At 36.3% G+C, this 27,225-nt stretch overlaps 1 protein-coding gene across 1 annotated transcript in view; it reads right to left on the reverse strand.

The window, feature by feature from the left end:
• The window catches only part of LOC111147778 (centrosomal protein 162), a 104,802-nt gene that overhangs the window by 58,646 nt on the left and 18,931 nt on the right, over positions 1-27,225 (reverse strand). The window contains exons 6-9 of the mRNA XM_022504001.1: positions 25,851-25,915; positions 12,856-12,971; positions 11,339-11,369; positions 4,847-4,960 (exon numbers count right to left, since the gene is read on the reverse strand). Coding sequence (XP_022359709.1) covers positions 4,847-4,960; positions 11,339-11,369; positions 12,856-12,971; positions 25,851-25,915 — 326 coding nt within the window. The remainder of the gene's footprint in view (positions 1-4,846; positions 4,961-11,338; positions 11,370-12,855; positions 12,972-25,850; positions 25,916-27,225) is intronic.

The raw sequence follows: 27,225 nt of genomic DNA on the forward strand, positions 1-27,225 counted from the left end.
ACACAGGAAGAGTTAATAAACTCTGACTCCACTAGCTATTGCCTTCTCTTCTTACCACCCATAACCAAGCCCGTTACACTGGATAGAACTATACCCAAATTTCCTAAGCTGACAATTTCAAGGATTCTGTCTCCCTTACCACTTCCACTCTCTCTCACTCTTGCCTTCTGTCTCTGCTTCCCAGTGCCACCATGTATCCTGTAGTCTGCATTCCTTCTTCTGAAATTCACTCCTCTAATTTTGTGATCCAGTATGTGTTCCAATATGCTGTGAATGCTACTAAATCAAAAGCAATTTTCTAATAGTCAAATCTAGCCATCTTTAATTGTCTCCAACCCTGTGGCTCATCTCCATCTTCACTTTTCTTTTTTTAAACTATTTATTTATTTATTTATTTATTTTTGAGCTTGCTGATTTCATCAAGACCCTTAGCTCAACTATTACCCATATGATTGTGACACCCAAATCTATGTCTTTGTCCTTACCTCTTCTCTGAATATTAAACTTTCTAACAGACATCTATACTATTCTATAAGTAAATTAAATCTAACATGTCCCCAACTAAATTAATTATACTCCCCAATAAAACTTGTTCTACTATAAGTATTTTAGCTAATGGCATCACTGTTCACCTAGTCATCTAAAATAGAATACCTGATGTCATTGTTCACTGTTCCTTCCCTAATAACCTTCTCCTCCTCCCACCAACTAATAAAGAAATTGTGGAAAAAATAATTTGAAGACTCTAATGACAATAATGATTTAAAAATTTATAGGTATTTTTCTTATTTGTTTTGAACCTTTCATTACTAACACTGGAATTTTCAAAATTAGAGAAAAAGATAAAAGAGTCATAGAAGAGTAACAAAAAAGAGAAATGAGATAAGTAGTCGCCTTTTCTATTAATACCCAGGATTAATTAGTTAATGCTTAAGAATAAAATAGTAGCTATAGCCTCATCAATAAATGGCTGACTTCTCTGCCTTTTACATGACAAAGAGAGGATTCTATGTAGTTATTTAATATATTAGTACAAGTCCAAAGCTCCCTAATTTTTCTACTTTAGGGCATCCAGAAGTGTCAAATCCTACACTGCAGAGGCAAGGATCTGGCTGTGAAGCAATACTGTCCTCCTGTGAATGATCCACTCATACAGCCGTAGCACAAAATGGTACCTGCCCAGGGGAGAAATGAAAATAAGCAAAAGGCTGGATTTGACCCTCGTTTGTTCAGTCACCATCCCTTCTAATACAATAAAGCACCAAGAATTTCAAAAGGGATACCTTTTTAAAAAGATGATCTTTGACAATATATCACCTAAACTGAGGTTGCTTAATACTTAAAGAAACATTATATATTAAAAAAACACCACAAAACAACCATCTGATTTTTCGGTTCTTAAATGAAGTTCACATGCTGATTTGAAGACTACCAAGTGTACGTTTCAAATAACAGGTAAACTCAATACCCCACAGCTAATGACTATTTATAGGGTGGCTGGGTGATGGACATTGGGGAGAGTATGTGCTATGGTGAGTGCTGTGAATTGTGTAAGACTGATGTATGCCTTCAAGTTTTTTATTATATTTTCTACAATTAACAGAGGATTGCTATAAATAACAGTGAAATACTGCTTATTGAGTATTAACAATATACTAGGCATTATACATTATCGGAGTTGACTGACAAAAGGCCTCATTTAAAAGATGAGGAAACAGGCTTAGAGGCATTAATTGTCCATTGTTAAATAGCTGATAACTAGCAAAGCTAGGACTATGAGTCCAAAGCTATATATGACAATCAGATCACACTTACTATCTTCCAATAATAACAATCAAATTATTTCAGAGTCAAGAGCATTTAAGAAATAAGGCCAGAAGGAACCCTCCTACACTGCTGGTGGGAATGCAAGCTGGTGCAGCCACTCTGGAAAACAGTATGGAGCTTCCTCAGAAAGTTGAAAATAGAGCTATGCTATGACCCAGCAATCTGGGTATTTAAAAGTAGTAAAACTACTACTGGGTATTTACCTAAAGATACAAATGTAGTGGTCCAAAGGGGTATGTGCACCCGACTGTTTATAGCAGCAATGTTCACAATAGCCAAACTACAGAAAGAATCTAGATGTCTGTCAACAGAAGAATGGATAAAGAAGATGTGGTATGTATGTATGTGTACATACACACACACACACACACACACACACACACACACACACACACACACACACAGGAATACTATGCAGCCATCAAAAAATGGAAATCCTGCCATTTGCAATGACGTGGATGGAACTAGAGGATATTATGCTAAGCGAAATAAATCAATCAGAGAAAGACAATTATCATATAATCTCTCTGATATGAGGAATTTGAGAGACAAGGCAAGGGGCTGTGGGGGGTAGGGAGGGAGAAAATGAAACAAGAAGGACCAGGGAGGGAGACAAACCATAAGACACTCTTAATCTCAGGAAACAAACTGAGGGTTGCTGGGAGTTGGTGGGGGAGGGATAGGGTGGCTGAGTGATGGACATTGGGGAGGGTATATGCTATGGTGAGTGCTGTGAATTGTGTAAGACTGATGATTCATAAACCTGTACCCCTGGGGCAAATAATACATTATATGTTAATTTTAAAAAGGGGGGGGAAAAAGGGAAAAAAATAAGGCCAGAAAAACTACAGCTTTATATAACTGCTCGAATCATCTCTATAAAAGAGTTTTTTCATTCAGCAATATATTTTTTTTCTTATAACCAACCTATGGCAATGGTTTTCATACTGTATTTTAATTTTACAAAATCATAGTTTCTCAGAGAAAATCATGGGCTCTACAAATGTTTGAGTGAAATTTCATTTTAAATCATGCTTTAAGGGGTGCCTGGGTGGCTCAGTGGTTTAAAGCCTCTGCCTTCGGCTCTGGTCATGATCCCAAGGTCCTGGGATTGAGCCCCACATCGGGCTCTCTGCTCAGCAGGGAGCCTGCTTCCTCCTCTCTCTCTCTCTCTCTGCCTATTTGTGATCTCTATCTGTCAAATAAATAAATAAAATCTTTTTAAAATAAACAAACAAATAAATTGTGCTTTAAAACATAAAAATAGAAATTAATCTGCAACTCAACTGTGTCATTTAGGTTACTATAATATTTTGAAAACCATCAGAGTGGTAACTTCTGCCTCCTGCTTTGTTTTCACGCACATCTTTGAACGCAGCTTCTCTGACCATCCTGTATGTATATGAATTTCCTATAAACGTATCACTGATTAGAAAAGCTGGAACTCTGTATCGGTCTTTTACAAGAATTCGTGTTGGCTGACTAAAAACTGTGCACGTAGGGTGACTATCATAGCACACATGTGACATGTACTTGAACAGCAGTAAGACTGAAGAACATGTGCTCAGCACATGCTTTCATCACCGCAAACATTCAACTGGGTAATAACAACTAAATGAATAACATGACTTGATGGGAAAATTCTGCTGTAATTTTTTTACTTTTATAGTTACATTTTTAAATCCAAGCGGATGAAACAAGACAGTGGTGACTTGTGGAACAGCAGTGACTAGAAACAAGATCTTGAGTGGACTTTGAGGTTTTGGTCATGCTTTGTTTTTTGATCTGGCTGCTGGTTACATGGGTGTGTTCAGGATATGAAAATGCATCAGGTTGTGATGCATGAACTTTCTGTGGGTATATTATACTTCTCTCTCTCTATATATATATAAATAATATTGAATATTGAAGTATATTATACTTCAATAAAAAAGTAAGAAGAAATAAAAAGTAAAATAAAAATAAAATGCAAGCAGATGTTTAGAGTTGGTTAGTGATTTATCATTTCTGCTGCTCTTTTGTTCCAAGTGTCTGGATTGGTTTAACTGACCACACTGGCCAATTGAGACCTGCAAAGCAAGCTGGTTAAAAAGTTCTCAACTATTTATGTAGTAAAGCAAGATCATTTTAATATTATACAGCAAAAATAAAATACACAAACATATCAGAAGTCTGATGATGATACAAGAATATAACAAATGTCTAAAACTTCTGATTTTAAAACTTTCAAAAGACCATTATGGTTCTCACCAACTTTACAAGTAAATGTCATAAATGTAAATATTGATATTTATACTGATAAAATACCATATTTATCTACACAGAGAGTACTACATGAGATTTCATTTGGAGGTAAGGATTCCACTGCTTTAACAGATTGAAAAAGCGTTATCTTAAAGATCTTTATAACCTTTTGAAAAGTCTAGACGGTCCAAGGCATTTTGGAATTTTGGAATGTGATTTCGCTTTCTCCTACATAGAGGGAACAATGGAAAAGCAAAGTCAGTCTGAAATCTCATTTCTCCTACATGTTCCAAATTTAACCGAATACTCTGGAGGGGCAGAGAAAATTAATTAATATTCACCTATAGTACTACACTTTGTAGCATTTTTCATTCATTAACAAGTCTTTATTAAAAATACACTTTACTTGACCTACTAGCATTTAGTGTCACCAAGGCAAGTTCAGATTATTTAAATTGTTAATAACAGGAAAAAATGTGGGATTAAAATTTTATTGTTGGGCTGCCTGGAAGGCTCAGTTAAGCATCTGACTCTTGATTTCAGCTTAAGTCATGATCTCAGGGTCCTGAGATGGAGCCCTGCACTGAGCTCTGCACTGCGCACAGAGGCTGCTTAAGATTCTCTCTCTCCGTCTTCCTCAGCAGCCCACCAAAATTTTTTTAATGTTGATATAGTAGTTATATATTATTATATATTATAGGTATTTCTCTAGAAATAAAGTCAACTAGTCTTAAATTGTTACATATTTAGAGAACAGCCAGTTTTCCACCTTTACCTGTTCCTGTCATTTCATTATCAGCCCTTTCTGGCAGGGCCTTCAGCTTAGCTGCTCGATCTTGTTCATCAAGGTTGACGTCTGCAACAGAGTCTAAGGAATCAAGCAGCACCACTAGAACGATATTAAAAAAAAAAAAATTAGAGGAAAAGGAGAAATTTATACGTTTCCTTCAATTTAATACTTTAATCAAATACAAGCTGTATAAAAACAACAAATATTACCATGTAAGGAACATATAATCATATATATGTAATAACCATTAACATGTATAACTATGCTGATATACAGGTCAAATAAATGTACATTTACATGTGGAATGCAAAGGACCTGTGAAAAATAACAAAAAAGAAATATTCTCCCCCCCTCAACTTTACTGAGGTATAGCTGACAATTAAAAACTGTATATATTTGGGGCGCCTGGGTGGCTCAGTGGGTTAAGCCGCTGCCTTCGGCTCAGGTCATGATCTCAGAGTCCTGGGATCGAGCCCCGCATCGGGCTCTCTGCTCTCTAGGGGAGCCTGCTTCCTCCTCTCTCTCTGCCTGCCTCTCTGCCTGCTTGTGATCTCTCTGTCAAATAAATAAATAAAAAATCTAAAAAAAAAAACAAACTGTATATATTTTAGGTATACAATTTGATGTTTTCGTATGTGTACACACTGTGAAATACTGACTACAATTGAGCTAATTAACATATTCATTACCCTACCTTTTAGTTAGGTGCCTTTTGTGTATGTGTGTGGTGAGAATACACATTTCCCCTTATCAAATGTCAAGTATATAATATTGTTAACTATAACCATATTGTTGTCCATTAGCTCTGAGAACTTAATTATCTTGTATAACTGAAACTTTGTACTCCTTAACTAACATCTTCCCAAATCCCCCTCCCCTAGTCCCTGGTAACCATCATTCTACTCTCTTGTTTCTACAAGGTTAACATTTTTAGATACCACATATAAGTGAGCTCATGCATGGGTGGACAAGATTAATACTATCTTGGACACAACTCCTGCCATAAGTGTTCTATGACCTGAAACCTTCCTGAGCATGGCAGCCAACCAACATTCTTTCCTTTTCCTTAACCACATCCTTAAATACACTCTTGAGGCATAGCGTCCTTGATCTGCCTTAGAGATAGGACTATGACCCACATGTATTCTTCAACATTCTCCCCTTATATGGTTCCTCAGCAGTACTCCCAGCCCCTAGGGCTATACAGATGTCCTAAGAGAGGTGGGGTTACAGAGATCTGTACATCTTATGGTGCACAAAACATGCTTTTGCCTGTAAGTTCCCTTAATAATCCATTCATTGTTAAGCTGGACTTGTTGGCCTTTTCCTTCAGCCTTAGGACTCCTTTGGACTTTGAAGTTTGATTTGCATATACCTTCCTTTCACAGAACAAAGCCGTACCTGTCTTTCTGCATCTGGCTTAATTCACTTAGCATGATGTCCTCCATAGTATAATATTATATGTACTACATTTTCTTTATCATTCATCTGTCAATGGCATTTATGTTGTATAAGTATCTTGGCTTTTGTAAATAATACTTCACTGAACACAGGAGTACAGATATCTCTTTGAAATATACATCCAGAAGTGGGATTACTAAATCATAAGGTAGTTCCATTTTAAATTATTTTCAGAAATCTCCATATGGTTTTCCATAGTGGCTGCACCCATTTTACATTCCATCAACAGTGTACAAAAGTTTCCTTCTCTCCATGTCCTCACAAACATGTTTTTTTTTTTTTTTTGGCTTTTTAATAAAAAGTCAATCTGACAGGTAGGAGGGGGGATATCTCATTTGATTTGCATTTTCCTGATTAGTGAAGTAAAGCACCTTTACATGTGTTTGTTGGCCATTAGTATGTCTTCTTTTGAAAAATGTCTATTTAGGTCTTATGCTCAATTTTAATTGGGTTACCTTGTATTTGCTATTGAGTTGCATGAGTTCTTTATATACTTTGGATATCAACTCCTTATCAGAAATACAGTTTACAAATATTTTCTCCCATCTATAGGTTGCCCTTTCACCCTTTTCATTTTCCTTTACTAGACAGCATTTTAGTTTGATGCAATTCCATTTGTCTATTTTTGCTTTTGTTGCCTGTGTTTTGAGGTCATATTTAAAAAATTATTCCCTAGTGCAATGCCAAGAGGCTTTTTCCCTATGTTTTCTTCTAGTTATTTTACAGCTTCAGGTTTTATATTTAAGTCTTTGGTCCATCCTGGGTTTGTATGTGGGGTGAGATAAGGGTCTAACTTCATTCTTCTTCATGTGTCTCATTTTTAAATACCATATACAGGCATAACTCAGAGATGCTGCACATTTAATTCCAGATCACTGAAATAAAGCAAATATTGCAATAAAGCCGGATTTTTTTTTTTTTTGGTTTCTCAGTGCATGTAAAAGCTATATTTACAATAAAGTGTTGTCTATTAGGTGTGCAATAGCATTACACCTATAATAGTGTCCATACCTCAGTTTAAAAATAGTTTATTGCTAAAAAATACCAACTATCACGTGAGTTTTCAGCAGGTTGTAATCTTTTTGCTGTTGGAGTCTTTCCTCAATGTTGATGGTTGCTGACGGATCAAAGTGGTGGTTGCTAAATGTGGGAGTGGCTGTAACACTTTCTTAGAGTAGGACAATGAAGCTTCTTACATCAATTGGCTCTTCCTTTCACAAATGATTTCTCTGTAGCATACAATGCTGCTTGATAGCATTTTACCCACAGAATTTCTTTCAAAATTGGAGTTGCTCCTCTCAAACCTTGCTGCTTGATCAACTAAGCTTATAGAATATTCTAGATCCTCGGCTGTCATTTCAACAGTCTTCATGGAATCTTCACCAGGAGGAGATTCCATTTCAAGAAACCATCTTCCTTGCTCATCCATAAGAGGCTCATCCTTTCAAGTTTGACCATAAGGTTGCAGCAATTCAGTCCCATCTCCATTTCTAATTTTAGTTCTCTCTTGCTATTTCTATCACATCTGCAGTTACTTCCCCCACTAAAATCTTGAACCCCTCCAAGTCATTCATGTGGGCTGGAATCAACTTCTTCCAAACTCTTATTCATGCTGTTATTTTAACGTCTTCCTGTAAATCATGAATGTTCTTAATGACATCCAGAATGGTGAATCCTTTCCAGAAGGTTTCAATTTACTTAACCCAGATCCATCAGAGGAATCATTATCTAGCACAATGAAATAAATTTCTTAAATAATAAGACTTGAAACTCAAAATTACTCTGATCCATGAGCTGCAGAATGGATGTTGTATTATGAAACACAAGCATGAAAACAACATCAATCTCAACATACTTCTCTATGAGAACTCTTGGATGATCAAATCTATCATGGCCTATCTCGATTTTCAACATGCCTTCCTCACTAAGCTTCATCATTTCTAACTTCTGATTTAAACCGAGAGACATGTGACTCTTCCTTTTACTCAAACACTTAGAATCACTATTGGGTTCATAACTGGCCTAATTTCAATATTGTTGTGTCTTGGGTAATAGGGAGGCCTGAGGAGAGGGAGAGAGATGGGGTAACAGCCGGTCAGTGGAGCAGGCAGAATACAACACTTACAAGAGTAACATCAGAGATCACTAATCACAGATCACTAGAACAAATAATGAAAAAGTCTGAAAAATCCCATGAGTTAACCAAAATGTAACAAAGAGACATGAAGTGAGCAAATGCTGTTGGAAAAATGGCACAGATAGGCTGGCTTGATGCAGGGCTGCCACCAACTTTCAGTTTGTAAAAAACCCAGTATCTGTGAAGCACAATAAAGCAATATGCAATAAAACAAGGTATGCCTATATTAAGGAGACCATCCTTTCTTCATTGTATATTCTTGGCCCCCTCGTTGAAGATCAGTTGACCAATAGATATGTATATTTATTTCTAGGCTCTCTATTCAATAGTCTCAATGGTTTCATATGTCTGTTTTTATGCCAATACCATACTGTTCTGATTACTACAACTTTGTAATATATTTTCAAATCAGGGAAGGTGATACCTCCAAGCATTGCTCTTTCTCATGCTTGCTTTGGCTATTTGGTCTTTTGTGGTTCCCTATAAATTTTAAAATGGAATGCCACTAGGATTTTGATAGGGGTTACCTTAGTAACTTGTAGATCACTTTAGGTAATATGGACATTTTAACAGTATTAATTCTTCCAATTCACAAGCACAGGATGTCTTTCCATTTATCTGTGTCTTCTTCATCAATGTTACTAATTTCCACAGTAAAACTCTTTCACTCTGTAAATTACACTTTCTACTGTCAATTAATGTCTTTTTTTTGTTAGCTTTATTGAGGTATAATTGACAAATAAAATTCTAATATATTTAATGTGGACATGACAATTTATGTATACACTGTGGATTCCTATAACTGAGTTAATTAATGCATGTATAACCTCACTTTTTTTTTCTGGAAACACTTAAGTTCTACTCTCTTAGCAAGTGTCAATTATATAATAGTTACAACTGTACTCACCAAGTTATATAGATTCTCAGACTTTATCTTATAACTGCAAGTCTGGACTTATTAACCTCCCCGATTTTCCCCACCCCTCAGTCCCTGGCAACCATCATTCTACTCTGTTTCTGAGTTCAACTTTTGTTTTTAGATTCCACATATAAGTGATACCATGCAATATTCAGCTTTCTCTGTCTTGCTATTTCACTTAGCTGAATTCATGTATGTTGTTGCAAATAGCAAGATTTCCTTTAAGGCTGAATAATATTCCGTTAGTATATACATGTCATATTTCCATTCATCCACTGACAGACATTTAGGTTGTTTCCATATGTTAGCTATTACAAATAATGCTGTAATGGGAATAGAGACATCTCTCTGAGATAATGACTTCATTTTCCTTGGATATATATATATATACATATATATATATATACGTATATATATATATATATATTCAGAAGTGGCATTGTTGGATTATGTAATAGTTCTACTCTTAATTTCTCGAGGAGTCTTCATACTGTTTCCCATTGTGGCTATACCAGTTTGTATTTTCACCAACAGCAAACAAGAGTTCCCTTTACTCCACATTCTCACCAGCATCTTATCATTTTGATAACAGCCATCTTGGCAGGTGTGAGGTGATATCTTACTATGGTTGTTAATAGCATTTCCCTGATGATTATTGAAGTTAAGTGTTTTTTTTATGTGCCTATTGGTCATTTTTGGCTATTAAGTTATATGAGTTCCTTTTATGTTTTGGCTATCAATCCTGTATTGGGTATGTAGTTTACAAATATGTTCTCTCAGTCCCCAGAATGCTTTTCATTTTGCTCACAGTGTCCCATGTTGTGCAGAAGCTTTTTAGTTTGATACAATCCCACTTGTCTATTTTGGCTTTTGTTGTCTTTGCTTTTGATGTGAAATCTAAAAAACTGCCACCAAGACCAGTGTAAAAGAGCTACCCCAGAGGTCTTCTTCTACGAGTTGTATGGTTTTAGGTCTTATGTACAAGTGTTTAATCCATTTTATGTTCAATTTTGTGTGTGGGGTTAGATAGGGATCTAAGTTCCATATTTTGCATGTGGCTATCCGGTTTTCCAAACGAATTATTGAAGAAACTATTCCTTTCCTGTGTGTTCTCTGTGCCATTATCAATAACTAATTGGGCATATATGCATAGGTTTATTTCTGGACTCTCCACTGATCCATGAGTCTTTTTTAAATGCCAATACCATGGTATTTTGATTATTGTAGCTTTGTAATACATTTGAAATCAGGAAGTGGGATGCCTCCAGCTTTGTTCTTTCTTTCCAAGATTGTTTTGGAAAAAAACAATCCTATTTAGGGTCTTTTGTGGTTCCCTGTGAACTTTAGGATTGTTTTCTCTACTTCTATAAAAAATACCTTTTGAATCTGATATGGATTCCAATAAATCTGTAGATCACTTGAGGTAGTACAGACATTTTAACATTAATCCTTCCAACCAATCAGCACAGACTATCTTCTCACTTATTTGTGTATTCAATTTCTTTTATCAATATTTTATAGTTTCAAGTGTACATCTCTTTTACTTCCTTAATCTATTCCTAAATAATTTTATTCTTCTTCATGTTATTATAAATGGGATCACTTGCTTTCTTGTGGTTTTCTTGAGGTGTCTTTGTCTGGTTTTGGTACCAGGGTTAATGCTGGCCTCATAGAATGAGGTTGAAGAATTCCCTCTTCTGTTTTTTGGAAGATTTTAAGAAGGACTGGCATGAATTCATCTTTGAACGTTTGATAGAATTTACCATAATGTTATCTAATCCTAGTCTTTTAAAAAGCAAATATTCTTACATATCACAGGAACTGAATTCAAGGCAGGCATAAGGTATACACTGCTGAGAAAAATCGGTGGATTTTAATTCATTAGAGATACTTAAAAACAAAGGAAGACAGTTAACTTTTCCAGAATTATTTAGATATAATTTGGCCATCTAATACTTACCATTAGCCAGCATGCCAGTTTTCTCTTCTTCCTAAATTAAAATAATAATATGATCTGAAACCAAAACTATGTAAAATGCCCACAACAAAATAAAGTACAATCCCAAAACCAGTGTTTTACCATTATGAAAAAGTCAAGAAATGTGCTTTCTAGGTTTCTTTCATCACTCTCATTCACTAATAATTCTGTAAGACTGAGAACATAGAGAACTTCTAGAAGTTTCTTCAGAACTGTAGCAATTACCAATCCATTTAGGCCTTTAAAAGCTTTCTTTAAAGTATCTAGATGCCATTTGTTCATCCACCTTGCTCAGAAATTCTATTTTTTGAACTCCAGGATAACATGGATATTTTACATAAGATTCTTGCTATTGTAACATCAATCATTTTTCTTTTATTTTTCAAAATTAATGATCAAATAGGACTTGTACTCTGTTTCACAGCCATTTTAAGAAATAAAATTTTCAAAGAGGCAGGCCACCAAACTGCAAGATAGTTGAAATGTGTCAAAATTATAAGCTCCCTAAAAAAATTTGTAAGTTCCCTTAGAATAAGTTTTACAATTAGTGTCACCAATGTTCTTCACTTGGATAGGCGATGTGTACATTTACACTGACATATTTTTATGCAGGTTATATTTTCTTGATGTATCAAACCACTGTGACCTATTTTTCATAAAACATTTAAACTGCCATATTCCAAGTATAGGTCCCATTAAGTTTCTAAGACTAACCAGCAGATCACATTAATCTTCATGTATTTCTAAAGGTTTTCTTATTTTCCCCTCCAAACTGAGTGACAAAACATCAGGTATATTTAAAAATAAGTATTTATTAATACCTGGGTAATATTTCTTACTTCTATTTAGACACCTATGGTTTCATACATGTTTAAAACATCTAGTCCTAAAATGCAGTTCCAAAAGAGACCTTACTTGTACAGATCAAGACCAATAGAGCAAACAGTAATTATCCTACTAGTTAGTTACTATTAGGTAGCTTCAAGGGTAAATTCTATATGGCAGGCAATATGTAGTAACATGCTTAGCCAGTCTTTGTAAGAACTGAGAAAAAAGAATTGGAGTACAGCAACTGAATATGAATGAAATAATTTAATTCATGATCTTAGTCACATAAGTTTCAGACAGTAATGTCACTGTTAGCATATGAGGAGGGGTATTTATTGTACTTCACAAGGACAAGATCTACCAAGGAAAGTGTAGCTTAATATACCTGCTTAAAAATTAGATTTGAGATTTCAATTAAACTTTTAATTTGTAAAACTCAAAAAAGTTACCTGCCAAGAAAATCCTATAGCAAATCAATTGCCACATTTCATTAAGATTTACATTAAATTAGCATCCTGAATTAAGAAAATGTTTGAGTGTTAAGAGACCTAAATCTTTATAACAGTGAGCAAGACAATGACGAACTCCATATTTTGGGCTCTTCATATAGTACAGTCAGTTAAGGTGATGACAGAAGTTTCAAAATTGTCAAATATATAATTGACGTATACCTGTTTGGGTATATGTAGTTTTTCAGATTTGGGATTTTCTTTGGTATTAGTCTCTTCTTGAGTTGCCAAAGGTGCATCAATATCCTCCTCACCTTCAAAATCATCACTGTAATTTTCTGAAGAAAATAATTTTTAAAAATACAAGGATCACACTATCAAAAAAGTCATATTCCAGGAAAAGATTGTTGATTTCCAAAAGGAGTCCGTATAAGAATAATTTATTGAAATATTAACATAAAGCTAAATTTAGAGGACATTTTTTTTTTATTTTGTGAAGATTTTCTTTTTTGTGTGAAGATTTAATGAGAATTCAATTCATAAGTCGTAGGTTTACTTCACTGTCTTATACTTTCAAATAGTTATATGAGTTATAATTTTTAATCTTTTATATCATTAACTAACTAAGCATTTTTAGAGCTGTCCCCAAATTATTTTTTTATCTTTAAAACAAAGCTTAATGCTTATTTTTGAAAGACAAAGTCTCAAATAACTTATAAAAGGCAGTGCTTCTGTGAAATCTTGACATTCTTAAACAAAAGTTTGGATTTGCTTATTTTTTTAAAGTTGATTTTTTGGGTCTCTGTAGGTATCTCTAATGTAAGCCTGAAAGCTCTATCTCTAATCCTTCCCTCAGATAAATACTGGTTCTATATGATCTCTACTATTTTCCAATCCTGCTCACTTCTCAGCTTAAATCCTAAATTATATTTCAATGACTTTACACCAGAAGGGAAAAGTGTGTTCATGTTAATATGATGCCATAACACTACTTATAGGGAAGGTGGTGTAGGGGCCATCTGGCTAGGATCTCTAAGCCAATTTTTAATGTGTTGTTTATAGCCCTTAAATCAAAGGACTGATGGAGATCTGTGACCTTTTCAGAGTGGAAACCATCATTTCATAAATAAACATAATCTTTATTGTATTTTAAAAATTAGACAACATTCATATGATCTCTCTGATATGATGAATATGAGAGGAAGGGCAGGGGGTTTGGGGGGAAAGGAAGGAAAAAATGAAACAAGATGTGATCAGGAGGGAGACAAACTCTAAGAGACTCTTAATCTCAGGAAACAAACTGAGGGTTGCTGGAGGGCAGGGGGATAGGGATAGGGTGGATGGGTTATGGACATTGGGGAGAGTATGTGCTATGGTGAGTGCTGTGAAATGTGTAAGCCTGATGATTCACAGACCTGTACACCTGGGGCAAATAATACATTATATGTTAATAAAAATAATTAAATAATAATAATTTAAAAATTAGACCATATTCAGAAATAGGATGGCCTGATAAAACAAAGACTATACAAGGTCCTACAGAGTCTGCCCTGGAATGGCTGTCTTTTCTTAGAATGGAGATTACCTGAGTGCAATTAATAATAAAAAGTTTAGGAATGAATTTGAGAGGGCTTAGAAGTTAAACAGAGATATTCCCAGTGACATCTACCTACAGAAACATCTCCATTTGAGTTCATGAGAAAGACAAGGTGGGCATTGTACCTTAGATAAATAAACTAGCTTAGATGGCTAACTACATCAATATCTATATTTTGAGGTTGAGAAGCTCACCTTTGTTTCTCTTCCATATGAGAAAGAACAGTTTGGGATTTTCTAAGTATTAGCAGACATAATTAAGTTCACAAAACAGTTATCGAGAAATTATTTTGTATTAGACATACTTCTACGTGCTAGAATCAATATAATGTGATTAAAATTCTAATGTTCTAGGTGGGAATCACTACATTTTTAAGTAACCTCAAAGATCAGACTTATTTAAGATAAACGATGAACAAGGAGAGAGCAATAATGGGAGGCTATGACAATGAACTTAGACAACTACATGGGATTTGAGAACTACTTGAAATCAATGGAATGGGAAGTAGTATTTATGTGACTGACTACAAAGAGGCAGTGTAAGAAACAGTTTAAATAGTACAGCATAGTGCTTCAGAACATGACTAGGAGCCAGAAGGCTTGGATTTAATTCCTGGTTCTACTACTTTTAGCATAGAAACATTGGCAAATCACATACCCCCTTTGCCTCATTTTCCCCAGCTGTAAATTGGGGATAATAGTACTTCTCTCAAAGGACTACCTAGATTAAGAGTTGAAGTGTTTAGTACAGGATGGTGGTGGTGGGGGGGGATGGCAGAGGAGTGACCCTATTTCAACCAGTCCCCTGAACTGAGCTGAATATCTACCAGACCATTCAGTACCACCCAGAAATCAGCCTGATATAAGAAGATATATCTGGATTCTCTACAAACAGAAGATCTCTGGTGGTTGGTCTTGAGGTAGGAAGCAGGGAGCCATGATTCTGCGGGCAGATATTGGAAGATCACGGGGAGCCTCTGTGATCTTGCACCAGGAAAGCAAGAGATTCCCATGCTGGGAATTAGGCACAGACTCGCAGACTGGTGGGAACAGGGAAAGGATTTTAGGACAGCCCCCCAGACTGAAACCTGGAGCTATGGGGGAGAACATGCAAACCGGGGGCAGCCTCTGGTTTTAGAAGCACAAGGGGCAGAGATGTGCCCGGCCCTAGGAGTGGCAGCTGGGAGTGCTGTTGTGGGGTACACAACCCAGGATGCTGGGGTGCTCAGCAGCACAGACCAAAAGGGAGACAGTGTGGCCTGGAGAGCTCAGTGAAGAGCAGACTGCAATCTCTCTGTTCTGAGACAGAGGTTTAGATATGGTCACTTCTGTTGACTCTCCGAAGAGATGCTGAAAGCTGTCAGGGAAAGCCACCAGAGAACAAAAGCCCCCCAAAACCGGTTTTCACTGAGCCCATTCCTGCCCGCCCCACCTGACAGGATGCAGGGCAACTCTACCCAAACAGGGTTGCCTGAGTAACAGGGCGGCAGGCCCCTCCCCCAGAAGACAGGCTGGAAGACCAAGAGGCTGACAACCCTAAGGTCCCATAAAACAGGTGCATCTTGCTTGGGTTGTGGTCAATAATTTGGACTCTGTACATTCCCTCAGCCATCCCTCAACAGAATGACTAAGAGGAGGAACCCCCAACAAAGGAAGGAAAGAATCAGAGACTGTGGCCTCTGCGACAGAACTAATGGATATGAATATAACCAAGACAGAAATAGACTTCAGAGTAACAACTATGAAGGAGATATCTAGGCTTGAGAAAAATATTAATGACAATATAGAATCTCTAAGGGCAAAAATGAGATCTAATAAGGCCGTACTTAAAAATGATATGAATGAAATACAGTCTAGACTGGATAGTCTTGACTGCCAGGGTAAATGATGCAGAAGGACAAATTAGTGAGCTAGAGGATAAGATGACAGAAAAGGAAACTAAGGCACAGGAAAAGATGGAAGACTATTCCATGCTCTTGGATTGGAAGAATAAACATTGTTAAAATGTCTCTACTGCCTAGAGCAATCTATACTTTTAATGCCATTCCGATCAAAATTCCACCGGTATTTTTCAAAGAGCTGGAGGAAATAATCCTAAAATTTGTATGGAATCAGAAGAGACCCTGAATCGCTAAGGAAATGTTGAAAAACAAAAACAAAACTTGGGGGCATCACGTTACCTGATTTCAAGTTTTACTACAAAGCTGTGATCACCAAGACAGCATGGTACTGGCATAAAAACAGACACATAGACCAGTGGAACAGAGTAGAGAGCCCAGATATGGACCCTCAACTCTATGGGCAAATAATCTTCGACAAAACGGGAAAAAATATACAGTGGAAAAAAGACAGTCTCTTCAATAAATGGTGCTGGGAAAACTGGACAGCTATATGTAGAAGAATGAAACTCAACCATTCTCTTACACCGTATACAAAGATAAACTCAAAATGGATAAAAGACTCAACATGAGACAGGAATCCATCAGAATCCTAGCGGAGAACATAGGCAGTAACCTCTTCGATATCAGCCATAGCAACTTCTTTCAAGATGTGTCTCCAAAGGCAAAGGAAACAAAAGCGAAAATGAACTTTTGGGACTTCATCAAGATCAAAAGCTTCTGCACAGCAAAGGAAACAGTCAACAAAACAAAGAGGCAACCCACAGAATGGGAGAAAATATTTGCAAATGACAGTACAGACAAAAGGCTGATATCCAGGATCTATAAAGAACTCCTCAAACTCAACACACACAAAACAGACAGTCAAAAAAAAAAAAAAAGGGCAGAAGATATTAATAGACACTTCTCAATGAAGACATACAAATGGCTATCAGACACATGAAAAAATGTTCATCATCACTAGCCATCAGGGAGATTCAAATTAAAACCACATTGAGATACCACTTTACACTAATTAGAATGGCCAAAATTAGCAAGACAGGAAACAACATGTGTTGGAGAGGATGTGGAGAAAAGGGAACCCTCTTACACTGTTGGTGGGAATGCAAGTTGGTGCAGCCATTTTGGAGAACAGTGTGGAGATTCCTCAAGAAATTAAAAATAGAGCTTCCCTATGACCCTGCAATTGCACTACTGGGTATTTACCCCAAAGATACAGATGTAGTGAAAAGAAAGGCCATCTGTACCCCAATGTTTATAGCAGCAATGGCCACGGTAGCCAAACTGTGGAAAGAACCAAGATGCCCTTCAACGGACGAATGGATAAGGAAGATGTGGTCCATACACACTATGGAGTATTATGCCTCCATTAGAAAGGATGAATACCCAACTTTTGTAGCAACATGGATGGGACTGGAAGAGATTATGCTGAGTGAAATAAGTCAAGCAGAGAGAGTAAATTATCATATGGTTTCACTTATTTGTGGAGCATAACAAATAGCATGAAGTACAAGGGGAGACGGAGAGGAGAAGGGAGTTGAGGGAAATTGGAAGGGGAGGTGAACCATGAGAGACTATGGACTCTGAAAAACAATCTGAGAGTTTTGAAGGGGCGGGGGGTGGGAGGTTGGGGGAACCAGGTAGTGGGTATTAGGGAGGGCATGGATTGCATGGAGCACTGGGTGTGGTGCAAAAACAATGAATACTGTTACGCTGAAAAGAAATAAAAAATTAAAAAAAAAAAAAGAAGGAAACTAAGGCGGCATGGAAAAAACAAACTAAAACCCAAGGGATCAAACTGAGAGAGATTAGTGACTCAATGAAATGTTCCAATATCAGAATTATTGGGATCCCTGAGGGTATATAGAGAGAAAGAGGTCTAGAAGATATATTTGAGCACATTGTAGCTGAGAACTTCCCTAATCTAGGGAGGGAAATAAGAATTTGTGTCCAACACGCAGAGAGGACCCCTTCCAAGATCAGACTGGAGAACACACTGACGCCACGAGATATAATAGTACAATTCGCAAATCTTAGATCCAAGGAAACAATCTGGAAAGCACAGCGAGGAGGAAGAGACTTCTTACATACAGAGGGAGGAATATCAGAATAACGTCAGACCTGTCCACAGAGACCTGGCAAGCCAGAAGGGGCTGGCAAGACACATTCAGGGCACTAAAGGAGAAGAACATGCAGCCAAGGATACTTCGTCCAGCAAAGCTGTCATTCAGAATGGATGGAGACAAGCTGCTGCCAAGACTGGCAGAAACTGAAAGAATCTGTGACCACCAAGCTGGCCCCAAAAGAAATATTAAGGGGGGTTCTATAAAAGGAGAAAGACCCCAAGAGTGATATAGAATAGAACTATACGGAGACAATCTATAGAAACAAAGACTTCACAGGCAACATGATGAAAATAAAATCTAACTTTTAATAATCACTCTCAATGTGAATGGCTTAAACGCTCCCATGGAATAGCACAGGGTTGCAGACTGGATAAAAAAACAGGACCCATCCATATGTTGTCTAAAAGAGACTCATTTTGAACCTAAAGATACATCCAGTGTATCCCAGTGAAGGGATGCAGAACCATTTTTCATGCCAACGGACCTTAAAAGAAAGTTGGGTTAGCAATTCTCATATCAGACAAATTAGATTTTAAGCTAAAGACCGTACTTAGAGAAACAGAAGGACACTTTATCATTCTTAAAGGATCTATCCAACAAGAGGACCTAACAATTGTAAATATCTATGCCCCCAACATGGGAGCAGCCAACTACATAAGCCAACTCTTAACCAAAACAGAGACAAATTGATAATAATACATTAGTAGTAGGAGACCTCAACACTCCACTCTCAGCAACAGACAGGTCATCTAAGCAGAAAATCAACAAAGAAACAAGAGCTCTGAATGACACACTGGACCAGATAGACTTCATAGATATACATAGAACATACAACCCTAAAACAAGAGAATACTCATTCTTCTCAAACGCACATAGAACTTTCTATAGAACAGATGACATACTGGGTTACAAATTCAGGTCTCAACCAATCCCAAAAGATTGAGATTATTTCCTGCATATTGTCAGACCACAATGCTTTGAAACTGGAACTCAATCGCAAGAAAAAATTTGGAAGAAATTCAAACACTTGGAAACTAAAAGCCATCCTGCTTAAGAATGTTTGGGTCAACCAGGAAATCAAAGAACTTAAACAATTCATGGAAACCAATTAGAACAAAAATACATCAGTCCAAAACCTATGGGATACTGCAAACGTGGTCCTACGGGGGAAAGACATAGCCATCGAAGCCTCACTCAAAGAAAAACCCAGAAAAATCCCGAATACACAAACTATCTTTACACCTTAAAGAATGGGAGAAAGAACAACATAAGAGCCTAAGCCAGGCAAGAGAAGAGAAATAATTAAGATTAGAGCAGAGATCAATGAATTAGAAACCAGAAATATAGCAGAGAAAGTCAATGAAACTATAAGCTGGTTCTTTGAAAGAATTAATAAGATTGATAACCCACTGGCCCGACTTATCCAAAAGAAAAGAGAAAGCACCTAAATTAATAAAATTATGAATGAGAGGGGAGAGATCAGGACTAACACCAAGGAAATAGAAATAATTACTAGAAATTATTATCAACAACTATATGCCAATAAATTAAGCAACCTGGAAGAAATGGATGCCTTCCTGGAAACCTATAAACCACCAAGACTGAAACAGGAAGAAACTGACCTGAATAGACCAATAACCAGTAAGGATATTGAAGCAGTGATCAAAAACCTCCCCAAAAACCAAGAGTCCAGGACCTGATGGATTCCCTGGGGAATTCTACCAAAAACTCAAAGAAGAATTAATACCCATTTTCCTAAAGCTGTTTCCAAAAAATAGAAACAGAAGGAAAACTTCCAAACTCATTCTATGAGGCCAGCATTACCTTGATTCCCCAAACCAGGCAAAGACTCCATCAAAAAGGACAATTACAGACCTGTAATATGTAATTATAGACCTGCAGTACGTAATATTACAGACCTGGTGAATATGAATGCCAAAATTCTCAACAAGATCCTAGCTATTGGATCTAACAGTACATTAAAGGGATTATCCATCACAACCAGGTGGGATTTATCCCTGAGATGCAAAGGTGGTTCAACATTCGCAAATCAATCAATGTGACAGAACACATTAATAAGAGAAGAGACAAGAACCATATGGTCCTTTCGATTGATGCAGAAAAAGTATTTGACAAAATACAGCATCCTTTCCGATTAAAACTCTTCAGAGTATAGCATAGAGGGAATGTTCCTCAATTTCATAAAAACCATCTATGAAAAGCCCATAGCAAATATTCTCAATGGGGAAAAGCTGAGAGCCTTTCCTTCAAGATCAGAAATATGACAAGGATGCCCACTCTCACCACTGTTGTTCAACATAGTACTAGAAGTCCTAGCAAAAGCAATCAGACAACAAAGAGAAATAAAAGGTATTCAAATACGCAAAGAAGTAGTTAAACTCTCTCTTTTCACAGATGACCTGATATTTTATGTGGAAAACCCAAAAGACTCCACCCCCAAATTACTAGAACTCATACAGCCATTCAGTCATGTGGCAGGATACAAAATCAATGTACAGAAATCAGTTGCTTGCCTATATATTAACAATGTAACTGTAGAAAGATAAATTAGGGAATCGATTCCATTTATAATAGCACAAAAAACCATAAGATACCTTGGAATAAACCTAACCAAAGAGGTAAAGGATCTATACTCTAGAAACTACAGAACACTTATGAAAGAAATTGAAGAAGGCACAAAAAGATTGAAAAATATTCCATGCTCATGGACTGGAATAAACGTTGTTAAAATGTCTATGCTGTCCAGAGCAATCTATACTTTCAACGCCATCCTGATCAAAATACTAATGACATTTTTCAAAGTGCTGGAACAAACAATCCTGAAATTTGTATGGGACCAGAAAAGACCCCGAATTGCCAAGGAAATGTTGAAAGAGAAAAACAAAGCTGGGGGCATCATGTTGCCTGATTTCCAACTATATTACAAAGCTGTGATCACCAAGACAGCATGGTATGGCACAAAAACAGACACACAGACCAGCGGAACAGAGTAGAAAGTCCCCCGCAACTCTATGGTCAAATAATCTTCGACAAAGCAGGAAAAAATATCAAATGGAAAAAAGTCTCTTCAATAAATGGTGCTGGGAAAATTGGACAGCTATATACAGAAGAATGAAACTCAACCATTCTCTTACACCATACACAAAGATAAACTCTAAATGGATGAAAGACCTCAAGGTGAGACAGGAATCCATCAAAATCCTAGAGGAGAACATAGGCAGTAACCTTTCAGACATCGGCCACAGCAACTTCTTCCAAAACACGTCCCCAAAGGCAAGGGAAACAAAAGGGAAAATGAACTTTTGGGATTTCATCAAGATAAAAGCTTCTGCACAGCAAAGGAAACAGTCAACAAAACAAAGAGGCAACCCATGGAATGGGAGGAGATATTTGCAAATGACACTACAGTTAAAGGGCTGATATCCAAGATCTATAAAGAATTTCTCAAACTCAACAGCCAAAGAACAGATAATCAAGTAAAAAAAATGGGCAGAAGACATGAACAGACACTTCTCCAAAGAAGACATATGAAAGGCTAACAGAAACATGAAAAAATGCTCAACATCATTAGCCATCAGGGAAATTCAAATCAAAACCACAGTGAGATACCACCTTATACCACTTAGAATGGCAAAAACTGCCAAGGCAAGAAACAACAAATGTTGGAGAGGTTGTGGAGAAAGAGGAACCCTCTAATACTGTTGATGGGAATGCAAATTGGTACAACCACTTTGGAAAAGTGTGGAGGTTCCTCAAAAAGTTAAAAATAGAGCTACCCTATGACCCAGCAATTGCACTATTGGGTATTTACCCCAAAGATACAGATGTAGTGAAAAGAAGGGCCATCTGTACCCCAGTGTTCACAGCAGCAATGCCCACAATAGCCAAACTGTGGAAGGAGATGAGATGCCCTTCAACAGATGAATGGATAAAGACGATGTGGCACATATATTCCATAGAATATTACTCAGCCATCAGAAAGGATGAATACCCAACATTTGCATCAACATGGATAGAACTGGAGGAGATTATGCTAAATGAAATAAGTCAAGCAGAGAAAGCCAATTATCATATGGTATCACTTATATATGGAACATAAGGAATGTCATGGAGAACATTAGGAAAAGTAAGGAGGAAATGAAGGGGGGAGAATCAGAGGGGGAGATTAACCATGAGAGATTGTGGACTCTGGGAAACAAACGGAGGGTTTTAGAGGGGAGGGGAGTGGGGGGGATGGGTTAGTCCTATAATGTGTATTAAGGAGGGCACATATTGCATGGAGCACTGGGTGTTATATGACAAAAATGAATCATGGAACTACATCAAAAACTAATGATGTACTATATGGTGACTAACATAACATAATTAAAAAAAGAGTTTAGAACAGGGGCTTGTATATAATATGTCCTATTTACAAGTGTTAGCAATTACATTTAGTAGTAATAATTGCTTTGGTTAGTATTATTAGTATTCACTTAGTATTATTGTAACTATAAGTTATAATAAGTTCTAAGTCATAAATTAGTAAGGCAAAATATTATTTCTGAATGGGAAAATCCTAATGTGCGTTTTTCAATATTACATTTTGTTAACTGCATTTTGTGACTGAATAGTCTAGAGGCAAAAACTATAACATACAAATGACCAATCCCTTCTCCAGGAATTTAACATAAATAAACAGGATTTGAAGTAATTAGGAAAAGTCATTGGTAGATACAAACAGAAAGAACACAGATGACAAATGAATGGAAATAAAACAGCATATCAGAGATTTCAGAAACATTAAGGCCAATTAAGTTTATATAAAAATCAAAGAATAAAACCACATTAAGAAGGTGGTTCTCATGTAACAAATCTCAGAGATAATAATATGCAGGCTCTTCCACATTGTTTTGGAAGACAATGAGAGTATTAATTTGTAGTGTTCCAACCATTTTGGGAGGAAGATGTTATACATTCAAGGTACTATTTCTATTATTATATTCCCTAACTTCATAACTTGAAAATGTTATTTGCATAAATAGAAGTTTTAAAAATTCAGGTAAAGTAAATAAAGGCAATATAAAAGATCTGAATGATAGATTTTGGAGATAGTTTTCATTCTTTGTTAGAAAATTTAGCTGCAATTTTAATTTAAGTATGATGCAACCTACAGGACTTTATCCTCTACGATGCTGGGTTTCAAGAACTTTGTAAATAATGAATAAACTGGACAAAACTTATGAAACAACTATTTACAGACATTGGACAACTGGCTGCACAAAACAGTGATTCCTAAGAAAAGATAAACAAGGTGGGGGTGAGTTACCGGAAGGTATACAAATTCAGGAATGTTAAGCAGGGAAGGGGAGATCAGGATAGTCTCACCATGTTAAGGTGATAGAGATAAGAGTTCAGAAACGCTGAGGCAATTAGAAGGTGCAGGTCAGTAACAGAGGAAACACTTATGTAGAAACAGAGTTCTAAAGATCTGCATGGGGTCTCCCTGAGTCTTTGCTGAATACTAAGCCATATTTGTATAGTATGAGCAAATGGAAAGCTACAGGCTAGAAAATTCACAGGCTTCATACAAGGAAGTGAGACTCTGAAGTTCTAACCAGTTTGAGTGGAAAAATCCTCATTGTTTAGTAGGCTCATTCAGTAGAAACCTCAGAAAGGCTACGCCTTAGTACTAGTGTCAAACTGTAATATGAAAGGCTACTTGAGACTTCCCCTAACAAAGCATAAGAAAGCCTTGGAAGATAAAGCTAGCAAGGGCAATCATCTGCCAAAATAATGCTTAACACTCTTTATAAGAAAAAAATAAAATCTAGACACTCAACAAAACAAAAATCTACAATATCCAACACCCAATAAAAAAATCATTAGACTTACAAGAGAAGCAGTATTCCACAAAAGGAGACCCACCTAGAAATGTACAAACATTGGGATCAGCAGAATAAACTAATTTTAAGAACTTTGGGGGAAAAAAAAGAACATGAGAAAAGATACCAAAGAAATTTAAAAAAAAGAAAAGAAAAGAAAAGGAACTTCTAGATTGAAAGAAAAAAAAAAAAGACTCAATGAGTTAACAGAAGATCAATGGAAAGAAGAAAATCAGTAAACTTAAGGCACAGCAGTAAAAACTGAAGTGCAGAGAGAAGAAAAAAGCTTTAAAGAAATCAGAGTCTTAGTAACCTACAAGACAAAAAGCCATCTAACACAATTGTAATTAGGGTCAGAGGGAAAGGGATGACAGAAATAATACTTGAAGAATTAGTGGACAAACATTTTTTTCAGTTTGATGGAAACTAAATCCACAGATCAATGATGCTGAACCACCTCCAACTATGATAAATACAAGAAAAGATACACCAAGATGCACCATCATCAAACTGCCACAAAACCAGGCTAAAAAACCATAGACACCGATTTCTGTGTATGGGGTCAGCATCCCTAACTCCCATGTCATGCAAGGGTCAACTATTTGGAAAGTTGCTAAGACAGTAGATCTTAAAAGTTTTTATCTCAAGGAAAAAATGGTGGTTTTTTGGCACTGGTGATAGATGTTAACTAGACTTGTTGTGGTGATTTCACATGTATCAAAGCATTATGTTGTACACCTGAAAATAATACAATGTTATATATCAGTTATACTTCAATTTAAGTAATTCTTAAATTCATTTTAAATAAGAATTTAAGAAAAACCTCAAATCGATGCAAAAGAATACAAAAAACTGGGAATTATAAATATGTGGATAAATGTTTTTACATGAATATAAATTTTTTATCTTCCTTAAAAAATTTTTAAATAGATTATTAAAAGCAATATTAATTAAAAGATAATAGTAATAATAATACATTACTGGATTTTAGGATACATAGAAAAAAATGTAAGACAAAATAGCAAAAAACGTTAGGGAAGTTTACTGTTTTTAAGACTCATATAAAGTGGTATAATGTTATCTGAAAGTAGAATGTATTCAATAAGATAAAGATGCATGTTATGAATCATAGAGAAACTAAGGAAAAAACATACAACAAAGAGGTTTAACCAAACGAAGGGATAAAATGGAAGGTTATGAATACTCAATACAATAGACTGCAGGACAAAATCAATACAACAAACCAATTGCCAATGAATTAAAAAAAATACCAATGCATATATTTTTATAAAGGGTAGAAACATTTCAATTAAAAGTCAGAGATTGTTAGATTAGACCAAAAAGCAAAATCCAGCTATATGCTAACTATGAGAAAACTATTTTAAATAGAAAAACAAAGACACGTTAAAAGTCAAAGGTAGAAAAAGAAATACCACTGAGCTATGCTTTAGAGATATTGGTCCTGGCTCCATAGATTTCTCTAGTCCGTTTCCTGTCTTCCTAATTGGTCTACCGCCCACTCCCAACAAATGAGGTAGCAGCACACTTTCAATCATTTCTTAGCAGCTCAGACTGTAACACAGGCAGTTCACTCTACCTGACCAAAGCTCTTTCGAAGATATGATTTTCTTTTTATTTTTCTCCTATCAACGTCTTTATTAATAGTTATATTATCTTTCCAAATATGTACATTTTTAAACCAATGAAATTACCTGCCAGTTCATGCTTCGATTCATTCTCATGTTTATCTTCACTTAGATCTACATTATCTTGATTACTGAAAAAAAATTTAATTTAGTATTTAATGTTAATACATTTTCATGTAATCTTTCAGGTAATTTTAAAAAAAATCTCTAGCATTATATTTTTCTTCTCAAGTACTCTTATTCTAACAAAAACTAAAAATTTGGGAGTTCTAAAAAAAAAAGTTTTGAAAATAAAGGATCCTCAAAGCCTAAGACTAACTGTAGCTATCAAATTCATACAAAGAGAAAAAAAAATGCCATATTTCTTAACTTTGGTATACAAAAATATATACAATTTTATACATAAGTGTGTGCATTTACATGTCTCAGGGCCCAGATATCCTTTCTACACTAAAAATTAGAAACTGACTACATGAGAACCAGTGAAGTCTTCATAGAGCCAGAAAAAACATCAGGTTCAGCATTTACCTGTTAATACGCAATTTAATCATGATACAGAGGCTGAATAGGAAACTTAAACCAACAAAAACTCAGAAAAGTAACAAAGGAGACAGGAAATTTCAATGATATTGGGTTAGTTCATATATTGCTTTCTTTCAAACCAAGGAATCCACCCTACTTTTTTCAGTCCATCAACCCTGTCTTTATTTTTTTTTTTTAATATTTTATTTATTTATTTGACAGAGAGCTAGAGAGAGAGCACAAGTAAGCAGAGCGGCAAGGAGAGGGAGAGAGAGAAGCAGGCTCTCTGCTGAGCAGGGAGCCCGATGCAGAGCTCGATCCCAGGACCCTGGAATCATGACCCGAGCCGAAGGCAGTCGCTTAACCAGCTGAGCCACCCAGGCGCCCCCAACCCTGTCTTCAGTGAGATTATCAGCAAATCCAAGAAGCTACAGAACTATAATAATAATAGCAGCAAACAATATTGTATACACAATGTTATTTAGCACTCTGACTAGCCTGTCCTAAAGCAGAAATATCAGTAGTTAAGAATATTGTTAAGAAATAAAAAAAAGTTAAGAAATATTACAAAGGGGCCAAAATTTGTAGCCAACAAACTTGTGTATACTTAATCTGTGTTGTTACCATTGGGAGAGGCAATCACCATGGGCCCTGAGTGACCCTGCATGTTCTTGTGGGATATGCCAAGAACGCAAGGCACAAACCCCTCTTTCCTACAGAGAGCAACTTTGAGAGATGAGGCAGTATCTCCTTCCAGAAAAGAACCTTTCCTCTTACTATAAAAGCAATGGATTCGGGTGCCTGGGTGGCTCAGTGGGTTAAGCCTCTGCCCTCGGCTCAGGTCATGATCCCGGGGTCTTGGGATAGAGCCTCGCATTGGGCTCTCTGCCCAGCAGGGGGCCTGCTTCCCCCCCCCCCC

The sequence above is a fragment of the Enhydra lutris genome, unplaced genomic scaffold (assembly GCF_002288905.1).
Source record: "Enhydra lutris kenyoni isolate GAN:26980312 unplaced genomic scaffold, ASM228890v2 scaffoldscaffold17, whole genome shotgun sequence".
In the NCBI taxonomy this organism is placed as follows: domain Eukaryota; kingdom Metazoa; phylum Chordata; class Mammalia; order Carnivora; family Mustelidae; genus Enhydra; species Enhydra lutris.